General features: G+C 36.9%; 1 protein-coding gene across 4 annotated transcripts in view; it reads right to left on the bottom strand.

The window, feature by feature from the left end:
* The window catches only part of LOC138819703 (kinesin-associated protein 3), a 118838-nt gene that overhangs the window by 10693 nt on the left and 81045 nt on the right, over positions 1–27100 (bottom strand). For all 4 annotated transcript variants that reach the window (XM_070011212.1, XM_070011214.1, XM_070011213.1 and 1 more), the window contains exons 18-19: positions 25423–25612; positions 19593–19692 (exon numbers count right to left, since the gene is read on the bottom strand). In XM_070011212.1, coding sequence (XP_069867313.1) covers positions 19593–19692; positions 25423–25612 — 290 coding nt within the window. The remainder of the gene's footprint in view (positions 1–19592; positions 19693–25422; positions 25613–27100) is intronic.

The following is a 27100-nucleotide window of genomic DNA, read 5'->3' as shown; positions in this document are numbered from 1 at the left end:
CTTGACTTTAAAAAAAATCTCAAAAATCTTACCAAATTTAAGATATTTGATGTAAACTTTCCAATTTGTCTCATATTTACTTGTTTCATTTTTTTGAACAAATAATAGATAAATTATATTAGTTTGATAAAAATCAAGCAGTGATTGGTAAAGATCTTTTTTGGTATTTAGTTTTCCAGGAATAAGGGCAGAAATAGAGTTAACAAAAACTAAGTTAAACTAAGTTAAACACATTAAAAGTCCATATAATTAAGTACTTAGGCAGGAATATTTAATTCTAAATAAATTTAAAATTACAAACATGTAAAAAACATTTTGCTTTATTAGGATATTTAAAAAGATCTATTGGGAGTTATTTTCCACTTTCTAACCATCAAGTCAGTTATTGCAGTAATGAATAGAGGTCAGATAGGTGTTAGTGTCCTTTAGCACATTTTGGACCTTAGAACAATCCTTTGTATGTCAACTTTACGGTTAGCAAAGCTTTGCATTTAAAAATCTCTAAATTAATCTTATAAACTTTCTTGGTCATTAAGAGTAAGAATGTATTTTAGCCAGGTGCCAGTGGCTCACACTTGAAATCCTATCTATTCAAGAGGCTGAGACCTGAGGATCACGGCTCAAAGCCAGCCCAAGCAGGAAAGTCAATGAGACTTATCTCCAATTAACCACTAAAAAAGCCAGAAATGGAGCTGTGGCTCAAGTGGTAGAGTGCTAGCCTTGAGCACAAAAGTTCAGGGACAGTGTCCAGGCTCTGAGTTCAAGCCCCAGGACTAGCACCAAAAATAAAAAGAAAGAAGAAGAAAAAATGTGTTACATCATGAGTGTATTTAAATCGCGGAACATATTTTTTTTTTGCTTAGATTTAAGGCTAATTATTTATTATTTAATTACAAGTCTTGCAATGATGAAATAAGGTGTGACTCTATTGTTTTCAATATGACATACTATACATTGTACACCACACTGTCTTCAATATGACATACTATACATTGTACACCACACTGTCTTCAATATGACATACTATACATTGTACACTATACAGTTAAAGCCTATGATGCTAACAATTGTTTATCTTACTTGTGGCCTTATTGCTATATCTTAAAATTATTTTTAAGTTAAGCTACAGTTACATGAGCAAGGTAATGAGTACATTTCTCATCCAGCATTGTTGCCTCCTCCTTTGTTTTTAAAGAGCGTAACAGTATACTATACTTCTCCTTTATCAATCGCTATTCTTTTATCACTTAAACGGCATTAGCCATTTTATTAAATTCAGCAAAAAAACAACAACAAAAATAACTTAAAATGAACTTACCTACTCTTGTTTATATTAAAGTTAGTGGTATACAATGCGCTCTAAACAAGGGTGCCCGGATGATATTTCTATCTTCATTGCTACAATTCCTTTGTCTGTATCTACAACTTGGTCATTTCTTCCATTGTAGAATGGTTATCAATTTTAATATCTCTATGTCTTAAGATGGCTACATTTCCAAGTTTCTTACAAGAATATGATGTATTTGGTGTCATTATTGTTATGACTTATGAAAATGGATAATTTCCTTAACTATGCTTAGGAAATCTGGCTCCTGACATATAATCTAAACATTTAAGTGACATTCTGTCACACTCAGCCTGCTTCTTACACACGCTTTCTGTTTGCCTGTACAGGGCTCCTACGTAAGTTACAGAGGAACACTAATTATAATTGCACTAAAATAATGCCATGACCAGTCATATGTTCCTTCTACTATAGCAAGACTGGACTGCTGTATAAATAAGATTATTTGATCTAAAACCTTCACTTTCCATGTCATAATTAATGCTAACGAGGCAACTTTTAGGGTCAACAACTAGGAAACTCTCTTTCCAGACCTTCCCATGCTATTTATATTCAGTGAGGTTATTTTTAAAAGGATAAATCAAGGGTAAGGACTGTAGTTACCTCATAGAAATAATTACTTCCCACATGGCTGACACATACCTGTATTCATTTTTCTAAGAGTAATGGTTTCTGTCGGAGAAGTGTACAGGTCATGAAAACACAGAGGATGGAGGATTTCTTCTGCTCCGTGATGGTCACTGTCTTAGGAGTTGTACTAATCTAACTTTCTGACTTAAAAACAATCTGGGCAACCGTGAGAATTTTCAGACATTTGGGAATGCACCATACATTTAAAAAATTATCTGTGTTTACTCAGGTGCTAGTGGCTCATGCCTGTAATACTAGCTATCCATTCAAGAGGCTGAATGGAGTCCAGGAGACTCTGATCTCCCATTAGCTGGTAAAAAGCCACAGAGATGTGGCTTACATGGTAGAGTGACAGCGTTGAGTAAAAAACACCAAGTGCGGGTATATAAGGCCCTGAGTTGAGTGTCAGAACATGTGTACAAAAAAGATCATCTGGGCCAGGCTCATGCCGGCAATCCTAGCTACTCAGGAGGCTGAGATCTGAGGATCGCGGTTCAAAGCCAGCCAGGCTGGAAAGTCCGTGTGAGACTCTTATCTCCAATGGATCACCAGAAAACCAGAAGTAGAGTTGTGGTTCACATGGTAGAGCACTAGCTTTGAGGTAGGGACAGTGCCCAGGCTCAGAGTTCAAGCCCCATGGGTACATGTAATAATCATCTGCCTACTGAGTAAATTCAAAGCCAGTGACTGGTGGTTTCCAGTGTGCTGGCCGGGAAGCATGTGATTCCATGGTGCCTGCCTGGACAGGGGCAGCCACCACAAGCGGCCAGGGCAGCTCCTGTGTTCCCCATCATGTTCACTGAGAATGAAGTGACTTTGCAATAGTGTAGCATTTGCAAAGGCCTCGACAACCGAACCTTAAAAATGCTAGAGGATTTTTTAATAATCGCTGTTTATTTATTACCCCAAGTAAGATCTCAGGATGTGGTTTGAAACGCTTTTTTTTTTTTTTTTTCTTTTGGTGCTGGGGCTTGAACTCGGGACTTTGCACATGCTAAGCATGTGCTCTATGTTGAGCTGCATCCCTCTGAAAGATGTCAACTTTAAGTTACTGGTGCAACATAAAACTCACCTGCCTATCTATCTATCTGTGTCCCTGCGAGCCTCTCCTGTCTTTTCACATGGGAAGGGCTCTCAATTACCCACTTGAAATTGTCTATACAAACAGAGATTCCTTTTTATGATTCTTTTGTCTTTTTAATTTCTGATAGGCCAGTACAAAATTACCTTGTTTTTGCTGGGAAAAACCTGAAATATTAAGAATTTACAGAAAAGTGAGATGTATCAACTTGAGATACAATTATTCTAAAGTTAAATAAACAAAATAGCCATGTATACTTAAAGGCATGCAACATTCCTTAAGACAGAATGCTGAAGAGACTTGGGAAATTACTGTCTATGATCTTGTTTAAATGACTAATGGTGGTGGAAAACTCCTGTAAGCTCAGCTACTTTAGAGGGAAGATAGCAAAAAGGGTGGGGAAAAAAGGCGGAAAACATGATATATTATCCCCCAAATAACTGTAAACCAAAGAGGACTACAGGCATGGGTCAGAAAGGTGGAAGGAAGTCCTAGCGGATACGAAGTCCCTTCTGCCAGTTCAAATCTGAGGACCACCACGTATCACACTAGTACCCTATGAAAACTAATTACTTAAGATCTTCAAAGGTAATGAAAAAGGGCTAGGAATGTGGCTCAGTGGTTGAGTGCTTGCCTAGCATGCATGAAGCTCCAGGTTCGATTCTTTAGTAGCACATACACAGAAAAAGCTGGAAGTGACGCTGTGGCTCAAGTGGTAGAGTGCTAGCCTTGAGCAAAAGCAGCTCAGGGACAGTGCCCGGGCCCTGAGTTCAAGCCCAGGGCCGATTTTGTTTTTAAAGGCATTTGCTCATTATGCCTCTGTAGTCTGAGACACAAAAACATGTAGCTTTTACGTAAAAACCAACATAGACGTAGACAAAACTTCATCTATACCCAAAGGAACAGTACAAATATAGTGTTAGAAATTACTGAATTTTACTACTATTCTTCTCAAACAGTAAAACCACTAACACTGAAGTACATTTTATTAGAGTGCCACACTTATCTCTAAAGCAGGTGAGTTCTCTCTCATTCACAGAAGTACTGAGCATTTGTGAGAATACCAACTAATGCCTCAAACTCCTACAGGCAGATTTTACATCGTAATCCACAGCTGATCCTGTAGACTCCAGACGTGCCCCCATTCCAGGGCAGCCACCAATAATGACAAAGTCTGTGTCTTTGTAACCACTGTGTGATCTGCATCTAGCAGCAGCAGGTTGGAAGAGTTCTTCCCTAGCTATGATGTCGGTCACCTGCTCCTCGGGGACCCTCACACACTCTCCCTCCTCAGTCCTGCCCGGTGTGTATTACCTACCTATCTGTGTAAACAAAGGCAGTGCACCTTCTGAGCATGAGATGGGAGGCACAGAAATCAGTATTTACAAACAAGCTTTTAGATACCATGGCTCTCCCAAACCCCATGGTTATTTTTCATTTTGTAGGATAGTAGTGCTTTTTTTTTGGGGGGGGGGGGGTCAGTCATGGAGCTTGAACTCTGGGCCTGGGCGCTGTCCCTGAGCTCATCAGCTCAAAGTCAGCGCTCTACCACTTGAGCCACACACAGTGCCACTTCTGGTTTTCTGAGTGGTTATTTGGAGATAAGAGTCTCACAGACTTTCCTGCCAGGGCTGGCTTTGAATGGCGATCCTCACATCTCAGCCTCCTGAGTAGCTGGGATGGCAGGCGTGAGCCACTCGCACCCAGCACTAGTGCATTTTTAAAGGGGATATCTCCATGACCAAGGCACAGGAGCTTCTGTCTGGACTGATCCATTCATACTGATTATTGGTGCAACCATCTAAAATCTAGTCAATTACGAAAACATCAGAGTGCAGTGATTTACAAGTTGTTCACATAATTTAAGAAGTTATAGTTCTCATGTCCAAAACGAACTTTACAACTTGGGCGGGGGGGGGGGGGGGAGGAGTGGGTGGGGAGGGAAGGAAGATGGGAAGGGTAAACAAAGGAGGAGGCTACAATGCTTGATAAGAAATGTACTCACTATCTTGCCTATGTAATTGTAACTCCTCTGTACAGTATTTTCACAATTAAAAAAAATTTTTTAAAAAAGAAGTTATATTTCAAAAGTAAGGCAATTCTTTGTCAAACTTTTCATTTCTTGACTTAAAATGGCAGAAAACCTTAATCTATGTCATTAAAGAACACTTACCATAATATCTAATTAATCTTTTTCTCATAAAAATAATTTATGTTTCTGTAACAGAAGTTAATAAAAAGGCCACATTCCACATAGTAGGCTTTTAAATATAACATGGTATTCTTTTCTAAAGGCCATTAATTTTGTTTCTTCTAAAAATTACTCAAAATTAAAAAAGTCCTTAAGATACCTATTCTACTGGCTGTACATACACACATACACATATGGATTTATTTTACTCAAGATGTGAGAATAACATCAATTTGGCAGGAACAGGTAAAAGATTACTGATGTTCAAGTACTAATGTCACAATTAATTTATTTTCTAACCCTGGTAATACTCAATAACCTTCAATACTAAAAAAAATCCAAGCAAGATGAACTAAAGACTAACAAAGGAGGCCTGAATGTGTGTTTGGAACTGTGTTTTAACACCAACTCCAGGCTTCTCAAAGGCCAGGGGACACGTCCTCAGCGCTGGGCGAGTCCCGAGACCCCACCCCAGTGTCTGCCACATTTACAGGCCAGCCGGAGCAACGCTGAGTGAAATTATGTAAATTCTAAATGTTCTATTCATCTTTCTGCATGAAGAGTTAGAATTTCAAATGCAATTCCAAGAAAAGATTCTTGGAGGGAGTAACATCTGAGCTGCCCATTTGGAGTGGGAAGGCTATTCAAGCTAATCACAAAGGTCACAAAGTGAAAAGGACTCTTCTTGAATGAGAAAGAAAAGAAGCCTAGAAGAGTTAATATACGCAACTGGGGTATTTGTGACACTGGAGGACAAGGTAAGAGTCAAACAATGCAGTACCCTAGGTGGAACAGAGGAAGAATTCTATGTCTTATTACATGCAGATGTTTTATGATCCAATTTGAGTCAGTCTACAAAGGCAAACAGCCGGACCTGTAAGTGCTCCTCAGCCGACCACGTAACTACTCAGTGGGTGAGGTGGCGCGTGTTGACATGGGAGGAGCAAGGGAGCAAGTCCGATAATTGTATGGAATGTTCAGTTGATAGGCGAAACAGGGAGTGTGGTGCTCAGAGAAAAACGCAGCTAAAAAAAAGCTACGGACAGCCTATCGAGTCATGTCGCTCGGGTGAGATCCGACAGGTTGGTGGGTAGTTAGAAAACAGGATGCCCTCCTAAGACGATATGGCTACAGAAGAATACTGAACTCCTGAGACAACTGGCACTCAAAAGGTGCCAGGAGGAGGAATGGCTGGCAGAGAAAGAGGACACTGAGAAGGACCAAAAGCTCAGGAGAAAGGTCAGGAAAGTGGTGTATTTAAGAGCTGAAAGCAGACTTTCACAAGGCAGGGCTTGGACAACCGTGTCAAACACAGCTGGGAGTTAAAGATGGAGCGGTCCGTCCCTTGGAAGCTGAAGAGAAGAGCACATGAAAGTCTGTAGAAAGGCCGCCCGTGGGGAAGTAAGAAATGGGCAGCGGCTGGAACGCAACGTGGGCCCAAAGACAAACTCTGGGGACTCCAAGTGATGTCTGCATGCTGCGGGAATGGCCCAGTGGAGGGGCAGGAGGGCGGCATGGAGTAGAGAGAGACGCCTGGCTGGATAGCTGGAACCAAGGACACTTCATTCACTGTAACCAAGGGAAAAAGAAAAGGAGAATAACCTTCACTTACATGGGTGTTCAGAATGAGTTTAGGATTGGGTGACAGGAAGATCATCTTGAGCAAACTGCTTATTTCCCTAAACTTGTTTCCTTAACAATGTCTTCACTCAGTTGTGAAGATTAAAGTTGTGCTCACTAAATACCCTGTAATCGATGTTACCACCACTATTGCTGATCATACCTCCAACTGTGGACAGATCTGATAATACAATAAGAATAAAGATTAAGTCCGTATGACAATGCGGCCAGCCTTGTTCCTAACTCCTTTTCAATAATTTCATTTAAAACTGTACTGAACTGCTTATGTTCCAAAAGCATAAAAATCTTCGTTTCACTGAAGATTTATGTTTTTTTAAAGGACCACAAAACTGAAAAAAAAAAAACTAATGTTATTTTGTACAGAAAATTCCTGTGAACATTCAAGTCCAGAATTTTGAATTTGAACTTGCAGGAAAAAACAACCTACTGACCAGCCTGCCAGATACAGTCTAAAATTTTATTTTAACCATTCAAAAACCATATAAACAATCACAGGTTTTTTTTTCAAACAATAATTCTAAGAGCACAAGCTCCAATTTTAAGATAAAACATTTTTACATAGTACTACATTTCTCCTGAGTACTTTCTAGAAAGGTCAAGGATCCTCAATTCTATACCTTGCTCTTAAAATTTTCAAAACTCTCCTCTTTCTTACCCTCCTTTCTTACTTGGATAACCAACAGGTTGTATTTTTCCAAAAGTATGTCTTCTATTTCATGAAAAATCTCCAATTTAGATGCATTCTCCTAAGTTCTTAATAATGCTTTCAGTGATTGCTTTTACAATAGTTACTTAAATCAGTAAATGGGTATGATACACATTGACTTATCCCATCATTTTGATTGTTATGAGAAAGGAAATGATTTAAGTTTGTGAATTAGATGGCTGAAGCCTTAACTGTAACTTCAGGGGTGAGAAACTAGAAACTGGCTTTTTAAAAAGATATTTTATTCAATAATATTTCATATTTATATATGTAAATATGATCCATATAAATGCAAAAAAATATATATTTTGGCCGCCATCCAAAATGACCTCTTGAGAAAGTCTCCAAATTTCTTGACAAAACTAAGTCGCTAAATTTTAATTACCAGAAAAAAGAAAAAGTATAAATGAAAAATAATTCAATATATATATATTGAATCAAATAATAAATGATTAATGGGAGAGATCTGATTACAACAGGAAGAAAATAGATTTTTTTGTACTTTATCATAAGGGATGTATATATTAATGTAAAATCAGCTTATGTGTGCTTTGAAATTTCATTTATTAAATAGATATTTGTAACATTTCCTCCAAATGTAGGGCCCTATTTTTCCTTTAAGAATAGCTCTCTTACAGGGCTGGGAAGGTGGCTCAGTGGTAGAGTGCTTACCTCACATGCATGGGTTCGATTCCTCAGCACCACATAAGCAGAAAAAAACCAGAAGTGGGGCTGTGGCTCAAGTGGTAGAGCGCTCGCCTTGGGCTGAAGAGCTGGAGGACAGCGCCCAGGCCCAGAGTTCAGGCCCAGGACCAACATAAATGGAAAGGATAGCTCTTATAACACAGTAACTACATTTTCTGGAAAACTTCAATTTCTTTTAGATACTATGCTATCTTCTCTGTAATCAAAAGTAAAAAACAATGTTCTGACCCATTAAATAAATTCAATTAAGTACAAATTTATGTTGAAACTGAACATACCATACCAAGGTCAGAGCAAAGGACTGGATTTTATTTGAAGAGACAACTTCCTGGTTGGAGTCTTCAGGGTAGCTGGCCTGTCGTCTGCCCACCCTGCCTCACCCTACCGACACCTTCTGGGCATTACTAACGTTCTGAATTTCCTTTCCAGGCTGCCCTTGGACCACTTGACTCAATGAAGCAGCTCATTGAAAAGGAGGAAAGTTCAATACAAGGCGTTGCAAAGGCAGAGATTATGCTGACTGCACTGTCCTCACGCATCTTAACTGAAAGTCTGCAAAGGTGCAGCTGACTGTGGTTTGGTATTTAACAACATGCCATCAGTGGGGGGGGGGGGGATTGTATTCTCATTAACTGCTGCAGATTTACTGCAGTGAAAAAGGGCTGTGTAACCCGAGAGGTGACAGTACAGAAAGATCAAAGCCAGGGACTGGAAACTAAATAAACCCTCTGACTACTTCCTGCAAGGAAAATTCACTTTGGCAATGTAAAACAGAGCCCAGTTAAAAACTACTCTCAGTTTTATGAGCTGTCATAGCAGCTCAAGTGGTTTGGACCAGCTGAGTTCAGAACATTATATTTCCTTGTTTTTGTCTTAGATACTTCTATAAGGAGTTTTATAGACTACCCCTCCTTAAAAACACACCAACAAAAAAACTCTTAGTTGAAACGGAGAGGGCAACCATGAAACTTATTAAAGCAGGCAGGTCTTCATTTGCACATTCCTTTCTCATTTACTACAGCTCAACATTTTACTCGTAGATTTACTTGGCAATATAAATTTACTTTAATAATTCACCTACAATCCGTACAATTCTTGTTCAAACTAAGTGCAAATGAGTTTACACTGCCCATACGGCTCAGGTGAGGGCTGAGTCATTTGTAGCAGCACATCTTCAACGGCTATGGGCAGTACAGAAAATATGGGAAATAATTACTATTATGTTTAAAAATAGATAGGCCCTAAGTTTCAGCTGTTTTTCAACAATATTTAAGAAAATATATTGGGTTTTATGTTTTCTGTATAAAAAATTAACAATTGTTCATAAATACTTAAGCCACACTGAAACACACGTGGGCTAGAATCAATCTATCTTAAATTAGAATCAATCTATCTTAAATTAGGAAATACTTTTCACTTAAGGAGTCAGTTTCATGTCACTGACCCCAGAGTTAGAGGAAACAAAAGGCGGTGTGCTTGGTGTGCTCTACTCCTCTCATTTTCTTGGAGGGAGGCCGTGCTCATTAACCTACAACATAACCAAGTGCTAGTTTCACTAGGATAGAAATAAGCAAGTCTATAAAGGTAAAATCCCATATATATATATATGTGTGTGTGTGTGTGTGTGTGTGTGGATATATATATATATATATATATATATATATATATATATATCCACACACACACACACACACACATATACACATATGCTCTTACTTAAACACATATATTTAAGTAAGAACATGTCCTAGGTCAAATGTATGACAAGAGCATTCATCTTTGCGTTATTTTCCTCTTACACTTATTCCTCCAGTTTTGGAAGACAGAGGTCCCTGTGTAGCCCAAGTGTACATTAAAATGGAGATCCTCTGACCTCGGTCTCCTGAGTGTTGGGGTTACAGGAATGAACCACCATAGCCAGCTAAATTTAAAACTAACTCTTCTATCTCTACAGCCAACAAAAACGTATGAACTTAACACTAGATAATATTCTTAAGTGGTGGTGAGTTACTTAACTGACTGGGAAGTCATCACTGGGTTAACTACTCTGTTATTCCTTCTAGTATAAAGGTACACCAAGATCAAGGTCAAAACAACTGTATGGAATCTAGTCATACTCACGTTATTTTATCTACAGATTCAGTCACACTGAACTTCGTTTCCTAAAGTCCTAATAAAACGATAATGAATTAGGTTTTCATTGGGAGTATCTTTGGATTTATACACAGCTATTCTGTGTGCCTCCAGAAATACTGCTTAGATTAACAGGTCAAAAATTAACACCAAGTTGATGAGGGCCGACCTGTTGCCAAAAACTTCTCAGGCTTCTAATAAATCTCTAAAGGAAAGTAAATAACTGAAAATACGTTTCCAAGTTTGGACTATAACTTCTCTAGGATTATAAAATATCATCCCAAGTTTCCAGCATCCTAAGACTTGGTTTTTTTTGGCTTGTATTTCTATATTTCAGTGAAGTTTATAGTTTGCTAATGCTTATGTGTGATAATCTAATAAAATCTGGACTTAAAGGTTATAGGCCCAATTTACTAGTAAAACCTTAATTCAATTCTCCTTGGGAAACACAAATCATTAGTGTCTAAGTCGTAGAAATGAGTTGCCTTGCCTTTTCAATGCTAGAAAGAACATGTCTTGATGAAAGTTCTCAATAAGACAAGTGAAATTAACATTACGCAGCCCATGAGCATTTCTGTAATAGCACAAAACAACAGCGTCGTGCCGGCAACGCTCTCCGTGAGTTAACTAGCTGAGTGAGCAGCCCCTGTGGCCATTTCTCCTTCCACCCAGAGACACTCGCGCTCATTTTATTCTCAATCTTTATACAACTGGATTTAATCTGCAGAGAAGTTAGTGAATTAACCAGAGATTTTAAAGGTAGTAAACAACTTAATGTGTCAATAAATTCTTTGCTGCTTCCTCCAAGCAAACGTAGAGAACCAATTTGTAGCAAACCAAATCAAATATATTAAAGCAAAACAGGTAGACAATCTGTCATGTTGCAACAAAAGGCTACATAGCTTACTGTAATTTTTGATAAAATTCACTCTAAGCTTCCTCAAGCCCTGTTTGCTGCTTGATTAACATATCTCCCCATCATCTGCCCACTGAGGCAGTGATGATCTAATACAAAGAGTGCTGCCTCTTACCAAGCTGAAGACCTCAATGTGATTAGCTATCTGGTTTTAAGCTAGTCTCTGGGCTTTAACTCCTACACTGTTAAAATAGGGACAGCACTACTTTTTGCTCTACATACTTACATACTTGATCAAATGTGAAACACGAAGACATAAATGTTAAGTAAATCCAGGTTCTGACGCTGCTCACACAGATTTAAATGGTTTTAAAAAACCTTAAACATTTATTCTTTCAACATTTTAAGAGGTTCTTAGCGAATTCTGTCTAGTTCTTAAATAAGAAAATCATCACGGATATTCAGGAAAACAAAGCGATTTCACGTAAGGCTCATGCAAGGTGAAACGTCTCACAATACAAACTCTTCCTTGGGGTTGGGGTATGTCTGCTATCCCAACTACCCATCCAGCAGGGATGAGGACTGTAGTGGGTAGTAAGGTCTAAGGTCAAATCTCAACAACTGCCGGGAGTAGTGGTGCAGCTATGTAACCCCAGACATGAACAGGAGGATCAGACTCCAGGCTGGGCACTGGCCCTTATTCAATAAAACAACAAAAGTAAAATGGGTTGGGGTGCTGGCCCAAGTGGTAGAGTGCCTGCCTAGCAAGTACAAGTTCAGACTACTATACCAAAAGCAAACCAAAACAATGTGAACCGGAAACCAAAGTTTCTGTTTACTTGCCTTGGTTTGATTCTCATCACAACTGTGGTGTTACATAGACATCATCATTCATGTTCATGTTACCCTGTTTTTAAGTCTAACAGTACAGTGGTAACTTCATTACTGTAGGTCTAATTTCCCCTGCCAGATAGATACACACACACACACACACACACACACACACACACACACACACACACACACACATTTTTTTCTTATGAAAGGCTTTGTTCACTTCACAAAAATCTCCCATCCATATCTACTTCATTAATATTGAAGGTATAAAGAACTTGAAATTATTTCTATTGATCAAGGTTAAGCATAGTTAGCATTTATCCCTGGGCCTAAAATGGACATTTATGCATCTTGTCGCCTGGGACAGTAAGTATAATCCGTAATAGAAGTGCGCGCGTCTACGTTTCCTGTTTGGTTGTGCTATGACTTAAGCTCAGGATCTTGTGCGGCTGGCAGACTTTCCGCCACTCAAACCCCATCTTTAGTCATTATCAACACTGTTGTCATTATTATGGTTACTGCTATTTCACCAATGTTTGAACTCAAGGCTTTGCTCCCATTTGGCTTTTCTTTCCTTCTTGCTCATGGGTGGCACTCTACCAAAAAAAAAAAATCTCTAGCTTTTTGCTGGCTCATTGGAAAAAAAAAAGTCTTTCAGATTTGTCTACCTGAGCTGGCATTGAAATGTGACTCAGACCTCAGCCTCCACACAACTGGAATTACTGGCACCAAGTGTGCGCTTTAGCTACTTCTCAGAGAAGAGTCTTATGTTTCTACTTGGAGCCAGCCTCAGAGTCTGATCTAAAGGTGTGAGCCACGGGCACCCATTTTGCATTCGAGGTTTTCTTAGATAGTCTTGTGCTTGTATTTGAAGGCAGCCTTGGACTGTGAGCCTATTGTGTAGAAATGCTTCCTGTGTATCTGGGATCATAGCTACAACCATCATGCTCAGTTTGCCCGGGCCGACCTCCTGATCTTCACTTACTTAGTCTAGATTACAGGTATGTACTGCCTAGATTCTTTTAGACAGACGCATATGCACTCTGTCTGAAACAGAGGAATTTAAAACACTCAACAGGACCTTGTTGTTAATACCTACCCCAACGCTCTGCTCTGTGTGTTTTAGTCCTGGTTTAACAAAATTCTATTTAAACAGCTTTGCAAACATCCCAATCTCGACCCTCTAAGAACAAGCAGTAGGGACCAGGCAAATGTGCACATCAAGAACAAAAAGTAAATAAAAGGCTTATCACAAGGTGTTTGGTAAGCTTTGTTCATTGTAATACTGTATTAATATTACTCTTAATAATAGTTGCTCCTTACACTACATAGTTAAGTATAAACTACATAGTTAAGTATAATTAAGGTGGCCTTACAATGTAAGAAATCAGTCTAAATTTTACATGAAGAATTTTAGTCTTAGGAGAAAATGATACATTAACAAAGTTTAGATGAAAATTATTTCTCACAGCTTAATGAATTCAGCATGATTTTGAAACCAACATTTCAACTACGAACTAATGTTTGGAAAGAATGGCAGACAATGGGAGGTATGAATATGTAAGAGGTAAGATGGAGGCCCAGCAGTAATGCACACAAAAAAGGCAAAGTGCAGCTCTCTCAGAAACAGTCAGGCTGGACAGACACAGGGCACACAAGGACCGCTCAGATGGGCACGCGTCTCCTTTGTTTCTGATCTCAATGCAACAGTCAGCAAGCGACATCACGGTGCCTACCACAAAGAGTGCCAAGCTCTCTGAAAAATATTTTTCAAAGTCCCAAGGAAACCTAAGCAGACTCTGCAACTTTTTCCCAGTTTATGAAAATTGGATTCCTATAAAAGAAAAATGGACCATTTTTACTGCAACAGAAACTGATTTGTTAAAGCTGGAAGCAGTTTAAAAATACTCTTAACATGAGGTTCTTGTTAGTCTTGAAAAGTAAGAGTTATAATAAAAAAGCGGTCCAAAATATGGTATGAATTCATGGTATATAACCAAAAAAAAAGTCTTGCTCCTATTATTTTTAATTAGCCTTAATAGCAAGTTCCATTTCACTTTCTAACTCCAGCTCAGATCTGGGGAGGGGAGATTTACACTTGACATTCTGGACTGGCAGCTCCGCGGCAATGCCTTGGAGCCCTAATGCATTTTACATTAGCTTGAAATGTCGGGAAATCCTGGCGCCAAGAGGTTCAAACCAATAGTGACACATGCCTAAGGCCCAGGACCCGCTGTCCAGCTGCCAGTGTCTATTTTATCTTGCAGACTGGATGGATGAGTTTAGCAGTCCTCACTGTTTCCGATTAAACTGTCTGGCTATATTACCAAAAGGTAGGCTTTCAGATTACGAAGGGGCCTTGACGTGGATTTTGGGAAAACACCAATTTGAACAGTTAAACACTTCTCTGAATCTGGCTTGATGTCTCGGAGTTTCAGACATTTGTCTTAATACTTACTAAACTTTAAACACTTTATGAAAAACAATTTTTGTAAAAAAGCTCCTGACATACAAATTTATTCATTAGCTTGCAGGAATGGGAGATCATCCACTCAAGTAGAAATATTTGGGGAAAAAAACAAAGGCAGAAGTGGCGCCTGGCATTCTGGTACTGTTTCACATTTCTTCCACATCCAGCTGCCAGTCAGACCCCTAAAGACAACTGTGGTGGTGGCGCTTCACCTTTCATACAGTAACCTGCTATTAGGCTCCCCAGATAACCTGGTAGGCCTTAGTTATCAAAGACATATGATAAAGCAGGGAAAGAATCTGTAAATCATCTGGGCCGTTTTCCCTGATTTCAAATGACACATACATACATGCATACACACAGACACACACACACACAAAAGCCTCCACATGAACAACATTTTCTTGTTTTAGAGGGATTTAGACAACCAGTTTTTTAATATTTAAAATTGGGTTTAAGACTTACTCTTTCATAGTCTTAATTTTTTATGGTGTCTATCTAGTCTGCTTATTTTCATCTTTAAATTGGAGATAAAGAATAGAGTTCAACAACTTTTGCTTAAAGAACTTACCATTTAACAATGCTCATGCAAATGTAACCCCTCTGTACAGCATTTTTACAATAAAAAACGTACAAAAAATAAAGAACATTTCCTGAAAAAAATATTCCTATTTTAAAATCAGTTAAAGTGGAGAAATTAATGTATTGAATCAATTTTATTTGATCTAATGAGCTCTGAATTTATCCATTGGATCTTAGATGCTGAAAGTCAACCATCTGTTTAAAATATCTGACGTATTATACAGCAACACTGTCATACAAAAATGTGAATAATTACGTGTCAATTTAAAATACTTTAAATCTCTGCATAATTAAAAGATATGCCAAACTTAGAAATCCATGATTGGTGAGTATCAAGAGTATCATATAAAATCCATTAAAGAGAGAATCCTAAATATTAAAAAAATGGAATAAATTTTGAAAAGGGAAACAAATCCAGAATAATAAAGCAAAATGTGGAAAAGAACAAGTAGACCTCCAGCTGTATCTCTGTATCTCTACAGACACAATGTAGAATCCCACTTCATTTGATTTATTACCTAAAAGTTTGGGGAAGTTCATTGCATATTACTTCTTCTGAAAATAAAAAAGTAGGAAAGGTATGTGATTTAAGGCCTGAAAAAGTATAAAAGTCAAAAGATGAAAGACTTCACTTTCTCAAAGGGAGGTGCTTTTTTTTTTTTTTTTTTTTTGGTTTGTTTTTAGAACAGTCCTGGGGTTTGAACTCTGGGCCTGGGTCCCATCCCTCAGCTCTTTAGCTCAAGGGTAGTGCTCTAGCACTTGAGCCACAGCCCCACTTCCGGTTTTCTGAGTGGTTTATTGTAGATAAGAGTCTCACGACTTTTCCTGCCTGGGCTGGCTTTGAACTGTGATCTCCAGATCTAGGATTACAGGTGTGAGCTACCGGCACCCAGCTACTTACAGCTGATTTGAGTAGCTTATTGGAGATAAGAGTTTCATGGACTCTCTTGTGTACTGGCTTTCAACTGCAATCTTCAAATCTCAGCCTCCTGAGTAGCTAGGATTGTAGGTATAAGCCACCGACACCTAGCAGGATGTACTCTTTAAAAAAATTCCCTCATAAAAAATAGTAAGTAGAACTTCACACTCTTGATTTATTAACTAACTTTTTAAGTGTGCATTACTGTCATGTATCTTTTATAAAGTATAAGAAGCTACTTATATATTCTTAACTTTGAAATAAACAGAATTTGTAAAAGTATGTTCCCAAAGTCGCTGAAAATAATCAACAGAAACAGAAACAAACGACTCTTCAAAATAACCCAGTCACTAAACCTATGTGTTTCAAACGTTTTTTATCATTTGGGAAGAACGGTCATTCTTTTTTTTTTTTTTTTGGGTCCGGTTGTGGGGCCTGAACTCTGGGCCTGGGCGCTGTCCCTCAGCTCTTCAGCTCAAGGCTAGCGCTCTACCACTTGAGCCACAGCGCCACTTCCGGCTTTTTTCATTTTGCTTATGTGGTACTGAGGAATTGAACCCAGGGCCTCAGGCATGCAAGGCAAGCACTCTACCACTGAGCCACCTTCCCAGCCCCAGAACGGTCATTCTTCAAATGACCATTTTTAAAAACTAGAAATAAGAGATTTTGCTGAATTGGGTTTACAAGATTATTATTTTGCATAGTATTTAAAAATGTGTATTAAGTTTTAATTTTTTTAGACAAAGTCTTACCATGTATCCCAAGTTGGTCTCCAATTCACCCACCCTGCCTCAGCCCCCCACTGCTGGGATTAGAGTTCTGAGCCACCATATCCAGTGCTGTATTTGATTTCAGTGGAAATGTTCAGCTTCCTTAAACTCACACAATCATATTGAAAACATGAAACTAGCTGAGCTGGTTCACAACTCTGACCCAGCCCTGGAGAGGTTAGAGAAGTAGACTGTTGGTGTGAGACCAAGGGCGAGTTCCAGACCAGCCTGAGCTATCGACTCTCTCTCCAAAGTAAAAAGAAAGCAAACCTTCACATAGGTAGTTAGTAGCAGTCTGTTTTCTTTAGATAGAAATGTTTACAAGATTTACAAAAACATTGTTTGGTTCACAGTGAAATCAAGTGAGAGCATAGTAATTATAATGGCTGGATAATCTTACAAATGCTACAAGCAAAATTCTGATATTTTCTTTTTTCAACTGTTTCAGAAAACACTATACAATGAATTATCGCATGATATACAGTTAAGTAACTACACCATATAGCCAGAAACACCAGAAGCAATTAAAAGTCATATGGTTTTTAGTTTTCAACTATAGTTTGCTTTTATTTTTTGAGGCAAGAATGTCTTACAGTGATGATTCACTGTACTGATAAAACTATTTATCGAGCGTTTTTGTTTTTTCTTTTTTTTTTAATTGAAAAGCCACTACAGAAGACTGAGCTATACATTTCAGTTAATACTCCTAATGTTTTCCCATCACGTTCTCAAACTTTGGGTCATGATCTTGAGTGAATTGTGAAATCAACTTAATGAGTTGAAATCCGTATTTAAAAGTGCAATCAAACTAACACTGTACATTATAGACAGTAAGAGTATCATTTAAAGAAAATTTTCTTCTACATAGACATATACACAAGTGTACACATACATACACATACATACATGTATGTAAAAGTATATGTGTGTACACTATGTGGAGAAATAAAAAGCACTTCTTTTAATATAGTCAGTGATAAATAAGCTTACAAGTCACAACCATATATTTTGTTTCCTCCAGCATTTTATACTGGAAAAACCATAAACTTTGGTGACTTATAGATCTGAGTTCAAATCATAACACTTCTATCATAACACATGTTTCTTGACTGCTTTGGTTTTTTTCTTGTGTGGGTTCTGGAGCTTAGACTCAGGGCCTGGGGACTAGTGCTCTACCACTTGAGCCACAGCTCCATCACAGCTTTGGTGGTTAATTGGAGGTAAGAGTCTCATGGACTGGCCTGTGTGGGCTGGCTTTGAACCCTAATCCTTGGGTCTTCGCCTCCTGAGTAGCTAGAATTACAGGCATAAGCCACTGGTGCCTGGCTAACTTAAAATTTTAGAGCCTTGATTTTTCATCCCTAAGAGATATAATTCTTGATTTAAAACATTGTTGTAGGGGCTGGGAAGGGGGCTCAGTGGTAGAGTATTTGCCTCCCATGCATGAGGCCCCGGGTTTGATTCCTTTGCACCACATAAGCAGAAAAGAGCCAGAAGTGGCGCTGTGGCTCAGGTGATAGAGCGCCAGGCTTGAGCTGAAGAGCTGAGGGACAGTGCCCAGGCCCAAAGTTCAGCCCCCATGACCAACAAAACAAAACACAAAACATTGTTGTACACATTAAAATTAAAGAGATGAATATATATAAAACATATCATATCCGACAGACAATCAATAATGGTTGAAGACATTATAATTGCAACTGAATTTAAATAATTATTAAAAGTGATCATTAAAGGTTAAATTGCATTTATCACATTTTATCATTCATTTAAAAACACATTAATGATGGATCTCTTAAACAGAAAATAGCTTATACTAATAAAAATAGCATTTTAAAAGCAGAAATCAAATCAATAGTTTGAATTAGAAAAGTAAGCTTCAGGAAAAATAAGATTATATCTATTATATTAGATAATATGAAATATCAACTATCAAGCCTAAATTAAAATACTAATAGGTACTTTTTGGCAAATTAAGAAATCTTTAACTCTATGAGGAATGAAGCATGGAGGGAACTGCATTTTTTTATTTATCTTTTTTTTTTTTTTTTTTTTGTCAGTCATGGGGTTGAATTCAGGGGCTGCAAACTGAGCTTTTTTGCTCAAGGCTAGCACTCTACCACTCTGAGCCACAGTGCCACTTCTAGTTTTCTGGTAGTTAACTGGGGATAAGAATCTCACAGACTGTCCTGCCCAGACCATGTTTGAACTGCGATCCTCAGATCTTAGTCTTCTGAGTAGCTAGGATTACAGGTGAGCCCCCAGCCCCCAGCAATGGAACCATATTTTAACTGCACAACAATGCTGGCCTGTCAGATATTTGTCCTGAAATATTTTACTTGAATGCTCTCTACGGTAGAAAAGTCATCAATTTAAAGCATTAACTTTTCTGCATAGTGACATTTGAACAGTTCTTGTACTATGCCTCTTTGTTCTTGGTTTATGTTTAATTGAAAACATCGAGGAAATAACCTGTATTCAAACTCACCAAGGTCTAGTCTGTTTCAACAGTGTTTCCAAAGTGGTAAAGAATCTGTTCAGATCTGTGATGTCCATTTTTCGCATGGAACTGTGAATTAACTTAAAAGCAAACAAACATGCTCTTGAAGAGTCTGGGTCCCTCTCCACGTTAACGGAAAGGATATAAAAATTGGGAATGAAGAGAATTTTAACTTTTCAAAAACAAAAGAAACACCATACATCTGATTTTTCTTGGAAGTCTTTACCTGCCAGAAAACGCATGCTGCCCAGCCACATCTCCATTCTGAAGGTGATAGTCACTGAAGAAGTCTGGACTTATGGCTCCTTCGGAGGTAATTAATCCATCTAGAAATAAAGTGATAACTAGTAAAGTATATTTGTAAGGAATAACAAGGAAACGACCCTATCAAACCGAGAGCAGCCTCCAGCGAGGGCCAGAGGATATCCCACAGCAGTGAACCTACAGAGCAGCCTTCATATTTTATACCTAGGCAACTTTCACTTGTGGAACGTAAGAGTCAGATATATCAAAAAACTAAACATTATCAAACATACAAACTGACAGTGAAATTTCACCTAAGTAAAATTTTATTCCATGTGTTTTTAAAACCGTGTATTCTACAAAGTTAAATACTTTTTGATGACTTATCTTCATTAAAATCTAAGTTATTATATACTCCTACTTTTAGGACTCCCCATACTAAATGAGTCCATACCATTATGCTTTAGTTCCTTTTTTTTAAATTATAAAGTACTTCTGTTCCTAAATTTAAGTCTCTGGTTCTGTTTCTCTAATTTAGAGTTACATTATTTCTAATTTGCTCTTATCTAAGAATCTAGATAACTTATTTTTATAGAATCATAAATAAGTTAATAAAAAGGGTCTGAAGGAAAAAAGATCTATGATCACTTCAGGGCTGACCTATGCATGGAACAGACACTTTGGTATATGGATTTTATTTAACCATCTGGATGACGCGGAGAACTTCCATGTCTTCTGAAATGATCTGGGTTGTTGAGTCTAAATACAAATATTGGCCAGGTTATATCCATCACATTATTTAAAAATTTGGCACGTGGAAGGCAAATTATTCACCAAATGATTTAGTCAGCAAACCATTATTGCATACCTAACACATCACAATAGGAAATACATAACATTATGTATAATATAGAATTATAATACATAAATGTTTTGAATAATTTTTATAAAATATGTACAAGGAATTATTAATAAATAATACACAAAAGGAGTATATATATATATGTACCAATAAATGGCAGTGTTTAGAAAGTTCTTCTTAGAAGGCAAGGGAGAAAAAGTGTAACTAATTTGAGTTTGGAAGAATAGGTAGAATTTAAATAGCAAAATCCGAAGAATGGGAGTATTAAAAAATAGAGTGTCTGATACAAATAAGTTAATAGAGTTGGCAAATTAGTCCATTTACAAAATTTCATTTGTATAAAACTTCATTTACTAAAAACTTTCATCCTGCTCATTTTAAAAAGAAGACTTCCATACCGCTCATTTGGTAAATATATCCATTTATGACACATCATATATTAATAGACTAGAATATTATTTAATTATTGAATTGTTAATAGATGCTTTTGACATTTATCTTGTGACTTCTAAATTTAAAATACTTGAGTTTTCATTGAAGTTTTAGTAACATTTAGTTCAATTTTTATGTTCACTAGATATTAGGTTCTGTAAATCAAAAGACCAGCAGCTGTTGGAAATGCCAAGATACCACAGACTGACAATAAAGCACCAATTTATAAATAAATAATAAATAAATAAATAAATTTTATTTGTATGTAGGAGTTTGTGACATGGCACTATAATTAACAACTACAAGATAAAACATTTTCAATAAATCACCTTGTAAAATTAAAACCTATAATTGAGCATGATGGTTTGAGAATCCTGTCAATTTTGGAGGAACAAGGAACATTAAATAAAATGTTAAAATAATATTCATACACCATTTTGAAAGTGAATGCAAGGATGATCACAGTGGCACAGCAAAAAAGATCTTAGCAGTCAGTATTTCAGAGGCATATAGACCATCTGAAAGAACTTTTAGAATTTATAGTTAGGAAATGTGACCTTGTAAAAGTAAAATATACAAGAAATTAAAAGTGGATCAAATTCTCAAATTCTTGTTTTTTAATCCAAAGTTTCTGCTGTCTTTACAGAAAAAATAACAAAATCTATATATGAAAATGTCACAATGAAACAAACCTTCCTTGTATAAATAATATATGCTAATAACTTTTTTTAAAAAGTGAGAATACAGGAAATTAGGATATCATAAAATAGCATTCAAACTAAATTTTTTTACTTCAAAGTTTTAGCCAGAAAATTTATAAAGATAGATACAATTAGCTTGTAACACAATAATCCAGATCTTATATAAATAAAAGGAATACAAATATATTTCTAAAATACATTTTTTTTTTTGGGTCCAGTTGTGGGGGCCTGAACTCTGGGCCTGGACGCTGTCCCTCAGCTCTTCAGCTCAAGGCTAGCGCTCTACCACTTGAGCCACAGCGCCACTTCTGGCTTTTTTCTTTTTTCTTATGTGGTGCTAGGGAATCGAACCCAGGGCCCCAGGGCCTCAGGCATGCAAGGCAAGCGCTCTACCACTGAGCCACCTTCCCAGCCCCTGAAATACATTTTTAAAGTTCTAAGGTACTGCACAGGGTATAGTTTTATAGTATCAGTGGTACACCTTATGGGCTAGTGAGAATTGGGTAGTTCTGACATAGGAACTTCTTCTCTTTGGCAAATTAGGGATTAACGTTCTAGTAAACTCTCATAGAAACATCTCATCAAAAGCATTCCAACTCCTTTGTTAATATGTGATTATTCATGTTGAGCAATTAAAATGATTTCTTTTTGTAAATACTAAAAATTAGACATACAAGCTGGAGCTCAAGACTGGGATTCATACAGGCTAGGTAGGTAGTCTAACACTGAGCTATGGTCTCAGTCCTCACAAACTCGATTACAAACCCCAAATAAATTTAATAGTAGGGTACTTCTTAAGTTTCTCCTCACAGCTAGTACAGCTACAATGAATAAATACATTTAAATGACCACAGAACAAACAGAAAAAAGGAGATACTATACAACAAAACATCCTAACTCTGGAGTATTATTCATATATAGTTATTAAATTATATAGGATAACAGTTTTATAGTTATGTAACAGACTTTGCTAAAATGTTCCAAGTACAACGATAAATACAGTTATGAATAAATGGAGTATATACTGGAACAGTGATAAAAATCAAAGCAGATAAATTACTGACCTCTTGATTTCTAAACCTCTTGATTTCTAAAAAGCCAGTTAAAAACTATCTAAGAAAAATCATGCACAGGGGCTGGGAAGGTGGCTCAGTGGTAGAGCGCTTGCCTTGCATGCATGAGGCCCTGGGTTCGATTCCTCAGCACCACATAAGAAAAAAGCTGGAAGTGGCGCTGTGGCTCAAGTGGTAGAGCGCTAGCCTTGAGCTGAAGAGTTAAGGGACAGCACCCAGGCCCAGAGTTCAGGCCCCATGACTGGACCCCCCCCCAAAAAAAAAAAAAAGAAAAAGAAAAATCATGCACAAAAGTGAAACTTACAACTTAGTATCTGTTATATTGGATTACTGGACTACTGGACTCTTGTGACTTTGTGGAAGGAAATGGATGACAATAACATAGAAAGTGAGAAAAAGAAATTACTAAAATGATGAACATTAACTTACTTGGGTACACTTGGTAAGATACAACATTAAACACAAAATAAGGTTTTTTACAAATTGTTTTAATCTTCATATTCTAGAAATATATTCACATTCTAAGATTAAGACAGATCAATCATGATTGATGAAGAACATAAACAAGTAAAAAGTCCTTTGTATAAAAAGTCAAATGTGTAGCAGTAAAACTGTCTGTAAGTTACACTATACTCTTTCTCTATTTGTGAGAAGCACCTAAAGGGTTTACTTTCATGACAGCAAAGGAAATTAATCAATGACCGTAGTCACTTTTAGATCCTAAGGAAAAAGTACTAAGTAAAGGGGATACCAGTCTTATAACTCTAACATTCTTACAAAAGCAAGAGAGAAACATATGTTTTGACTGACACCTAATCATTTGAAAACAGAGGGCGGCTCTAATGAAGAGGAGACAGAAAATATCATTTCATTTTAAAGTAAAAGACTCAGAAGAATCACATTTGGCCCCTGTTACTAACTTTGTTTTTATAGGAAGCAGCTCTAAAGTTTCATGGAGACCCAAGACCTCTCAAACAAACTAACAGTTTAAAATATTTATCTGGGATTTCCAAGCTACAGCTACATGTGATAAAAGAAAAGGGGCTATTACCCATTACATATAAAACTGCAGAGACTCAAGTTTTATTTAGTCCATGAACTTCATGGAAATAAACAAAAAAAGGAATAAACTAAAAACAAATTAGACAAGTTGCTATAAGAACTAAACAGTATGATATTTTCATGGTCACATAAATGTTATCAATAGGGTACAGAACTTTTAAGACAAACTATGATTTTTGTTTACTTTAAGAGGTTAATAACAACAAATTTTAAAAATTCATTCTGAAATTTTCTATGCATTAAAATAATAAAGTTGAATATGAGGTAACTGACATTTTCGATTTTGGAAATGGAATTGATTCATATTGACACATAGCTATCAATCTCCAAGGAAAGAAACTTGATTCTAAGAATATTCTGATCCCTATAAACAAAAAAAAAATCACATCACCTATATTTTACATCATTTTACTTCATGAATACTGGATATCTGAGACCAGCTGCTTGCTATTACTAACTTGGAAATTCTCGTTGGTTGAAATTAATGATCTTTTCCATCTGGTTTGAAACACAAAGCAGCATTTCATAACTGCTGTAAAGTTCAGTTAGGAAGAAATCTATTCAATATTCAAAATGTAGCACCAATTTTCTAAAGTTTGAGAATATGTATAAAATATGAAAGGGATACAGAGTATGCTGAGGAAGTCTGTACAATATAAATACATGAAAATGTGAATAGACAAATAGTATTAGTGATTAGATATGATGCTAATTAGTAGTGGGTGATGATAAACTATATTATCAGCCATTTATTAATCACACACAAATTCTGATAAAATGAGAAAAACATGAATTGAGAACAAAGTAAACATACAGTAAGACTACAGAGTAGGAATGAGCCATTAATTCGGATATTATATGTGTGTGTATGTATTTATCTGTGCTGGTGATTGAAACTGGAGTCGTTTGGGTATTGTCATGAGCAATACCCCAGCCATAACACTTTTTATTTCCAAATTCTCACAGAGTTTCAAAATAATTACTTTCCTTTCTCTTCTCAACTAAATGATTTCACTGCTGTAACAGTAACACTGGTAGCAGCGGAGAACACTAAAAAAGTCAGAATGTGCAAAATCTTATCTATCTATCATTCCTGGAGAAAGGCAATACAGCATAATCAACAACGTAATAATATATGAAAAGTTTGGACAAATATTAATTTTTGCCTTGAAAACCACTAAAGTTTATAAAGGGGGAGAGAAATATTGCTCCAAAGTGTCCTATAGTCACTAAGCAAAATTTAGTAGTTTGCTATTAAAGCAAAATATACCAAAATTAAACTGTGAAGTACCTAAGAATATAAAATATAAATTAATGAATTATATATTTATTAATAAGAATGGAGAAAAATTAGTATTTTATTTTGGACAGCAGTCAGAAAAATTAGTATTTTATTTTGGACAAGTCAGAAATCTTGGTACCATTCATTTAGAATCTATATTTTAGAGAGTCATAAACTTCTAAGAGCACTAATTTGACTAGCTACCCATTTTTTTAAAATGGTGATTATATCAAAGACATACTTGAAAAGATAACAAGTTACTAGATTTTCTTGGTGTATATGGATGTTACATAGCAGATCAGAAAAAGTGCTTACATGTTTTTGAAATGTGCAAGGCTGGCACAGCTAAATGCTGATTTGTAACACACAAATTGCTTCTTTTGGCCTTGGCGCTGCCTTACCTGAGTTGTAGAAAAGGTCGGGTCTCTCCAGAATATCTCCTTCATGGATGTACGGCTCAACTCGGTCATCACCGTACAAGTACTGCTCACTCTCGTCCATCTGACGGCTCTCGACCATCTCCAGCCACTGAGAATTATGCCAGCGAAACTTTTCGCTCTGAATTTTCTTTGCCCATTCTTCATCATATTCCTATTAAGGAAAAAAACACCAACTGTTATTGTCTAAATTCACTCCCATGGTGTTAGGTAGAGATATTTTTATTTCATGAGAGAAGATGTTGAGAGCTTTCATTTGGGTCAGAGGAAACATAAAAATATACCTATTTAGAATAATTTCACGTAAAAATCAATAGAAAAAAAGAAATACATATTAAATAAGTCTCCTGGGATTATCAATTACTAATGCAATGTCAAACACTGGAAAAGTTAAATTGCATAAATTCTTATTTGAATATTACCTAAATATTGAATTGATGTAAACAACTTAGAAAATTTAGGTAAACAGATGACAGCTCAGCTTCTAAAGGGTTCTTGTGGATATAACTATCTGTAGCACTAGTGGCAGGCGGTTAGCATAACCTCTTTTAATATATATACCTATATATATTTGTTTAGTAATAACTGTTGGGGAAGAAGTACCATTAAAGTACTGTTTATAACTGATGAAACTGGCTTATATCAGAAAATAGCAAAATTAAATTTTAATTTCTTCCAACCCCAAAATGCTATTATCTTATTTATATTTATCTCTTTAAATGTCTATTTCTTGCTGAACAGTAAAGTCCTTAGAAGACTATGTCCTACTTACTGACCTATCCCTGGAACACCTGTCACAGAGAAAGTTCTGGATGCATGTTTTGAGTGACAAATGGGCAAATCACTCTTATGATGATGTCTACAGCAGAACCTTCTCTTGTTTTATAGATTATAGTTATTTCTTCTTTTTCCTTTTTTTAAAATTAATATTTTTGGCTAGGCTCTGGTGACCTATACCTATAATCCTAGCTACTTTGGAGGTTGAGATGTGAAGACTAAAGTTCAAAGCCAGCCTGGTAATGAAATTTCATGAGTATCTTATCTTCAATTAGCTAGCAAAAAAAATGATGGTGAGCACCAGCCTTGGGCAGAAAATGCTAAAGGACAGTGCACAGCTTTGAATTCAAGTCCCAGTATAAGCACACACACACACACAATTTCAAATGATACATGAAAACAATAAAAGCTGTACAAATTTATGGAATAACATGTGGTATTTTGTTACATGTATATTCTATGCATTATGTATATATCTGACAGTCCTGGGGCTTGAACTCAGGACCGGGGCACTGTCCCCGAGCTTCTTTTGCTCAAGGCTAGCAGCCTACCACCTGATCCACAGCTCTACTTCCAGCTTTTTCCTGTATGTGGTACTAGGAATGGAACCTAGGGCTTCACATACGCTAGGCAAACACTCTACCACTAAGCCACATCCCCAGCCTCATATGATGTGACTCTTAAAGGTCACACATATCTCCTCACTTAATCTCCTACTATTTTAAAATGTACAGTACACTATGTTTATCCAATCCCCTACTGTGCAACAGCACACCAGAACTTCCTAATCCTCTCTTCCTGCAGCTTAAGTTCCTACTGATCACACCTTCCTCGATCGCTCCAGCCTGCCCACTCTGCAGCCTCT

This window comes from Dipodomys merriami, unplaced genomic scaffold (assembly GCF_024711535.1).
Source record: "Dipodomys merriami isolate MVZ:Mamm:240054 unplaced genomic scaffold, mDipMer1.0.p SCAF_81, whole genome shotgun sequence".
NCBI classification, from domain to species: domain Eukaryota; kingdom Metazoa; phylum Chordata; class Mammalia; order Rodentia; family Heteromyidae; genus Dipodomys; species Dipodomys merriami.
This window is presented reverse-complemented; position numbering and strand designations above follow the sequence as displayed.